The sequence below is a fragment of the Heptranchias perlo genome, chromosome 6, assembly GCF_035084215.1.
Source record: "Heptranchias perlo isolate sHepPer1 chromosome 6, sHepPer1.hap1, whole genome shotgun sequence".
NCBI classification, from domain to species: Eukaryota; Metazoa; Chordata; class Chondrichthyes; order Hexanchiformes; family Hexanchidae; genus Heptranchias; species Heptranchias perlo.
In genome coordinates, this window is record NC_090330.1 from 12342317 (window position 1) to 12349941 (window position 7625).

The following is a 7625-nucleotide window of genomic DNA, read 5'->3' on the forward strand; positions in this document are numbered from 1 at the left end:
TTTGTTCTATAACTCTCCCCAACGCCCTACCATTAACGGAGTAGGTCCTGGCCCGATTCGATCTACCAAAATGCATCACCTCACATTTATCTAAATTAAACTCCATCTGCCATTCATCGGCCCACTGGCCCAATTTATCAAGATCCCGTTGCAATCCGAGATAACCTTCTTCACTGTCCACAATGCCACCAATCTTGGTGTCATCTGCAAACTTACTAACCATGCCTCCTAAATTCTCATCCAAATCATTAATATAAATAACAAATAACAGCGGACCCAGCACCGATCCCTGAGGCACACCGCTGGACACAGGCATCCAGTTTGAAAAACAACCCTCTACAACCACCCTCTGTCTTCTGTCGTCAAGCCAATTTTGTATCCAATTGGCTACCTCACCTTGGATCCCATGAGATTTAACCTGATGTAACAACCTACCATGCGGTACCTTGTCAAAGGCTTTGCTGAAGTCCATGTAGACCACGTCTACTGCACAGCCCTCATCTATCTTCTTGGTTACCCCTTCAAAAAACTCAATCAAATTCGTGAGACATGATTTTCCTCTCACAAAACCATGCTGACTGTTCCTAATTAGTCCATGCCTCTCCAAATGCCTGTAGATCCTGTCCCTCAGAATACCCTCTAACAACTTACCCACGACAGATGTCAGGCTCACCGATCTGTAGTTCCCAGGCTTTTCCCTGCCGCCCTTCTTAAACAAAGGCACAACATTTGCTACCCTCCAATCTTCAGGTACCTCACCTGTAGTGGTGGATGATTCAAATATCTCTGCTAGGGGACCCGCAATTTCCTCCCGAACCTCCCATAACGTCCTGGGATACATTTCATCAGGTCCCGGAGATTTATCTACCTTGATGCGCGTTAAGACTTCCAGCACCTCCCTCTCTGTAATATGTACACTCCTCAAGACATCACTATTTATTTCCCCAAGTTCCCTAACATCCATGCCTTTCTCAACCGTAAATACCGATGTGAAATATTCATTCAGGATCTCACCCATCTCTTGTGGTTCCGCACATAGATGACCTTGTTGATCCTTAAGAGGCCCTACTCTCTCCCTATTTACTCTTTTGCCCTTTATGTATTTGTAGAAGCTCTTTGGATTCTCCTTTGCCTTATCTGCCAAAGCAATCTCATGTCCCCTTTTTGCCCTCCTGATTTCTCTCTTAACTCTACTCCGGCAATCTCTATACTCTTCAAGGGATCCACTTGATCCCAGCTGCCTATGCATGTCATATGCCTCCTTCTTCTTTCTGACTAGGGCCTCAATCTCCCGAGTCATCCAAGGTTCCCAACTTCTACCAGCCTTGCCCTTCACTTTATAAGGAATGTGCTTACCCTGAACCCTGGTTAGCACACTTTTGAAAGCCTCCCACTTACCAGACGTCCCTTTGCCTGCCAACAGACTCTCCCAATCAACTTCTGAAAGTTCCTGTCTAATACCATCAAAATTGGCCTTTCCCCAATTTAGAATTTTAACTTTTGGGCCAGACCTATCATTCTCCATAGCTATCTTAAAACTAATGGAATTATGATCACTGGTCCCAAAGTGATCCCTCACTAACACTTCTGTCACCTGCCCTTCCTTATTTCCCAAGAGGAGGTCAAGTTTTGCCCCCTCTCAAGTCGGGCCATCCACATAATGAATGAGAAATTCCTCCTGAATACACTCAACAAATTTCTCTCCATCCAAGCCCCTAATGCTATGGCTGTCCCAGTCAATGTTGGGAAAGTTAAAGTCCCCTACTATTACCACCCTATTTTTCTTGCAGCTGTCTGTAATCTCCTTACATATTTGCTCCTCAATTTCCCGTTGACTATTTGGGGGTCTGTAGTACAATCCTATCAAAGTGATCTCTCCCTTCTTATTTTCCAGTTCTACCCATATAGACTCAGTGGGCGAACCCTCGGATATATCCCCTCTCACTACTGCCATGATGTTCTGCCCAATCAAGAACGCAACTCCCCCTCCTCTGTTACCTCCCGCTCTATCTTTCCTATAGCATCTGTACCCTGGGACATTGAGCTGCCAGTCCTGCCCCTCCCTTAGCCATGTTTCAGTAATAGCTATAACATCCCAGTCCCATGTACCCATCCATGCCCTGAGTTCATCTGCCTTGCCCATCAGACTTCTTGCATTGAAATAAATGCAGTTTAATCTAGACTTCCCTTGGTCTTTGCCCTGCTTTCTCAGACCATCTGTCCGGTCATGTTTTGTACACTCTCCCTTACTGCCTTTTGTTTCTGTCACCACTTTATTTCCCACTGACTTCCTGCACCAGTTCCCATCCCCCTGCCATATTAGTTTAAACCCTCCCCAACAGCACTGGCAAACACTCCCCCTAGGACATTGGTTCCAGTCCTGCCCAGATGCAGACCATCCAATTTGTACTGGTCCCACCTCCCCCAGAACCGGTTCCAATGTCCCAGGAATTTGAATCCCTCCCTCTTGCACCATCTCTCAAGCCACGTATTCATCCTAGCTATCCTGTCATTCCTACTCTGACTAGCCCGTGGCACTGGTAGCAATCCTGAGATTACTACCCTTGAGGTCCTACTCTTTAGTTTAACTCCTAACTCCCTAAATTCAGCTTGTCGGACCTCATCCTGTTTTTTTACCTATATCGTTGGTGCCTATATGCACCACGACAACTGGCTGTTCACCCTCCCCCTCCAGAATGTCCTGCAGCCGCTCCGAGACATCCTTGACCCTTGCACCAGGGAGGCAACATACCATCCTGGAGTCTCAGTTGTGTCCGCAGAAACGCCTGTCTATTCCCCTTACAATCGAGTCCCCTATCACTATAGCTCTGCCACTCTTTTTCCTGCCCTCCTGTGCAGCAGAGCCAGCCACGGTGCCATGAACCTGGCCACTGCCACCTTCCCCTGGTGAGCCATCTCCCCCAACAGTATCCAAAACGGTATACCTGTTTTGGAGGGAGATGACCACAGGGGACCCCTGCACTGCCTTCCTACTCTTCCTCTGTCTGTTGGTCACCCATTCACTATCTCCCTCAGTAATTTTTATCTGTGGTGTGACTAACTCACTGAACGTGCTATCCACGACTTTCTCAGCATCGCGGATGCTCCAAAGTGAGTCCATCCGCAGCTCCAGAGCCGTCAAGCGGTCAAACAATAGCTGCAGCTGGACACACTTCCTGCAGGTGAAGGAATCAGGGATACAGGAAGGATCCCTGAATTCCCACATCCCACAAGAGGAACATGACACGGCTGTGGGATCTCCTGCCATGACTTAACCCTTAAGTTAGCTTAACAACAACTACAATGTCAAGAGAAAAAAAAGGAAAGAAAAACTACTCCCTTTAAGGAGTTTACTCCTTTAAATTGTTCTGAATTTTGAGAATGTTAACTACACTAGGGACCTTGATTCACTAAAAAAAACGCTACTTCCTATAAGACCTGCAGACCTTCCCTTTCCTTTTACTTTAGTTACTGTAGATAAGTAGAAATACTCACCTGAACCTACTCACCAATCAGATGCCTCCCCTGTGTCGCGTCCCGATCTGATTCCTGACGTCACTTCGAACTCGGTCGCAGCTCCGCTCGGCTCGGCTCCTCTCCGCTGTTCTCAGCGCTCTGAAATCCCGCCTTTTATCGGACGCTCCCTCCGCTCGGCTCGGCTCCTCTCAGCTGTTCTCAGCGCTCTGAAATCCCGCCTTTTATCGGACGCTCCCTCCGCTCGGCTCGGCTCCTCTCCGCTGTTCTCAGCGCTCTGAAATCCCGCCTTTTATCGGACGCTCCCTCCGCTCGGCTCGGCTCCTCTCAGCTGTTCTCAGCGCTCTGAAATCCCGCCTTTTATCGGACGCTCCCTCCGCTCGGCTCGGCTCCTCTCAGCTCATATATATAGCACCTTTACCGAAGTAAAATGTCCCAAGGCACTTCACAGGAGCGTTATCAAACAAAATTTGACACCGAACCACATAAGGGGATATTAGGACAGGTGATATGAGATTGGTTTTAAGGAGTGCCTTAAAGGAGGAGAAAGAGGTCGAAAGGAAGAGGGGTTAAGGGAGGTAATTCCAGAGTTTAGACACATAAGAAATAGGAGCAGGACTGGGCCATATGGCCCCTCGAGCCTGCTCCGCCATTCAGTAAGATTACGGCTGGCCAGAATTGGAAGATTGTAAGGCTGGAGGAGGTCACAGAGATAGGGAGGGGGTGAAGCCATGGAGGGATTCAAAATCAAGGATGATCTCTTCTCACTCTTAGCGACCATCTTAAACTGATGACAACTCATCACTGGCTCTCCAAATACAGGGATTAGTCTTTCCTTATTCACCATATCAAAAGCCTTCATAATTTTTTTTTTAAAACCTCTGTGAAAAGTCTTATTAATCTTTTCTGCTCCAGTGGAAATTGTCCCAGTATCCCAAGTCTTTCCTCATAACTATAGTTTGTCGTCCCTGCTATCATTCTGGTGAAACTATGCTTTACATTCTACATTGACGTTAATATTCTTTGTATAATTTGATGCCCAAAGCTGCACAGAGCACTCTTAACTCTGGCCTAACCATTGCCTCATATAAACTTATCATGGGCTCTTTCACTCTTGTACTCAATGCCCCTAATTATAAAGCCTGAAATTCTATTGCCCTTTTTATAGTTTTATCTCCTTTTACTTTTATGTATTATAACCCCAAAGTGTCTCTTCATTCACACTCTTCTGTGCTTTCCATTGACTGTATACTCCTATTCCTTGTTTTTCCTTCCAAAATGTATCACTTCAGACTTACCCGCATTAAATTGCCCCTCCTTGGTGATCTGTAATGTTTTTTTTTGTTATGTTTGAAACAATGTACTGAGGGGTGAGACAATGGATCATCTCCAAAATTAATTAATGCCTTCAAAGAGGGGGAAGAAAGCCGCAAGGAAGAGCACAAGTTTTAAAGTAGAATTGTTATTTTTTTTAAAATTAGTCATGAGTTCTCATTTGAAGTTCAGAGAAAAAAATTGTTTTCCCAGCTGCTTGCATTCAAATTTAAATTGAGATCTCACACCAGCACAGCTGCTTCACAGATGTTTGTCCATTGGATTGAAGTGTTATGTGGTAATTCTTTGGATTACTTTCAATAGATGAAGCATTTCTTTTTAGAACAATGACTTTAACAATGATTTTACTGCAGGATTTTTTTTGTTAATGGTTTTGTTAGCATCAGGTACAGCTCTCATTCCACTGGTTACTGCTGGTGGGATTGGGTAACTGATTTTTCTGTGCTTTTGCAAAAACAGTGGCTGGCCTTAACACCGTTACTTCTTCTGGTGGTGCACTAGTTAGCATGTTAGTGTAAAATTCCTATCTAAATATCGTCATCAACCTGTTTAAAATAAACACTGCTGAAATAACACAAAGGAATCTGATGCAGCATATTAACCAGTACAATGTTAGTGGGACTCTACAACTGCTTTTGCTCGATGACCAACATTGGCTCCCAGTCCACCAATGCTTTGATTTTAAAATTGTCATCCTCGTGTTCAAATCCCTCCATGGCCTCAACCCTCCCTATCTCCGTAACCTTCTCCAGCCCGACAACCCTCCAAGAACTCTGCGTTCCTTCAACTCTGGGCTCTTGTGCATCCCCGATTCCCTTTGCCCCACCATTGGCAACCGTGCCTTCAGCCATCTAGGCCTTAAGTTCTCGAATTTCCTCCTTAAACCTCTCTGCCTCTCTCTCCTCTTACCTCTTTGACCAAGCTCTTAGTCACTTGTCCTAATATCTCCTCCTTTTGCTCAATGTCAGTATTTATCTGGTTGGGCTCCTGCGATGTGCCTTGGGACATTTTACTATGTTAAAGGTGCTGTATAAATGCAAATTGTTGTTGTTGATGAATTATAATTTGTATACTTTTTCAAATACCGGATGTATTTCTATTCTACTATAAACTAACATGTTCCCAGGGAAGAGAAGCTTTAGTTGTGAGGAGGAACTAGAGAAACTGGGGCTTTTTTTTTGATAGAACAAAGAAGGCTAAGAGGAGATTTAAAATTGAGATGTGTTGATAAAATAAATCGAGATAAACTATTTCCATTGGTCAGTGATTCGGTAACTAAAACTAAATTTAAGATCACAAACGACAGAACAAAAGGAGAGGTTAGGATTTTGTTTTTGAAAGCAGAGAGTTATTAGGACATGGAATGCTCTACCAAGCAATGCTGGAAGCAGAATCCATCATGGCTTTTAAAAAATAAGTGGTTAAATATTTGGAAAAGAAAAGTTTCAATGGGTATGAGGAAAGGACGGTGGATTGCGATTCCAGGGTTGGAAAGAGATAAGGGAGCTAATCGAGATGTAGAACCGGCAGCGAAAGGCCAGGGTGTGGAAAGATGCGAAAGCCAAATAATAACTACTTGCATTTAGTGTTCTGATGGAAGGCCATCGACCTGAAATGTTAGCTCTGTTTCTCTCTCCACAGGTGCTGCCATTTTCTGTTTTTATTTCAGATTTCCAGCATCCGCAAAGTTTTTCTTTTGCATTTAGATAGTGCCTTTAATGTCGCAAAATGTCCCGATGTACTTCACAATTGATGATCTAATCCAAGTGGAAGAGGGGCTTTTAAAATTAAGATGAGGATATCAGAGTCTGCACTACGGGATCAGTAGCTGATGGAGAGCAACAAGGATTAGGGTGATGGGTGAACAGGATTTTGTGCAGAATAGGATATGGATGCTGGATAAGTTGGAGTTTATGTTGGGTGTAGCCTGGGCGGCAAATGAGGACCACACTGGAAGTCAAGTCTGAAGGTGACAAAGCGTTGGATGGGGATGGCCCCATCACATACTGAAATCTCTGCCTTTCCTGTGCCATGAGGACTAGTACTTAATACATACCAATCACTGTCCCACAAGAGGAAGTAGAATATTAAGAGCTGCTCCTTCATTTCTTCTGGTGCTGGGTTCTCCAGGGGGTCTGGGGCAGATCGAGTGCCTGTTCTCTCAGCCAGAGCATGACACCTGCTGCAGAAGGATTTGAAAAGGATAGCGGACAAAGAAGATACAAATAGTACATAATTCATCAAGAAAATTAGATGGCAGATTAATGAATATTGTCAGATAAGATACTGCATTTATATTTGTACTAGTATGTTTGGGGCTATCAATGACTCATTCAAGGCATTTGGCAAATATCAAAGCCTCCTTTTCTTGTTTGGCATTTCTTAGAATTTTTCCTTAACAAGAAAACTTCCAGTTATCTGAAGCCGATCTTAACCCACAGTGGTCCTCCACTCACTGCTACTCTGCCCAGCTGGTGTGGTCCGATAGCACGGTGCTTGACAAGTCCTCAAGCATATGATGTAAGTACCAGCCAGTAATATTTTGCATAACTAACTGCCTAAGTGTATGCTTTTTTAATAAATAGATTTTTTTTTGAAGGCTGTGTAATGAAGGTCACTTGAGATGTCAGCGAAATTAGTAGGAGAATTGAACTAATTTTGCATCTAATTTAGTTTCTGAAAGGGTTGCATGTCTTTCATTAATTATTTTACTGCAGTGTTGTCCTATAGAAATCATTGACTAGCCACAGGTATGGCTACGGCAACACCGTTTTAGCCACATGCATTAATTTTAATAGAAAATACCGTACACCAAA

General features: G+C 44.1%; 1 protein-coding gene across 2 annotated transcripts in view; it reads left to right on the forward strand.

The window, feature by feature from the left end:
* The window catches only part of slc9a7 (solute carrier family 9 member 7), a 117735-nt gene that overhangs the window by 98350 nt on the left and 11760 nt on the right, over positions 1 to 7625 (forward strand). For both annotated transcript variants that reach the window (XM_067985768.1, XM_067985769.1), the window contains one exon: positions 7224 to 7329. In XM_067985768.1, coding sequence (XP_067841869.1) covers positions 7224 to 7329 — 106 coding nt within the window. The remainder of the gene's footprint in view (positions 1 to 7223; positions 7330 to 7625) is intronic.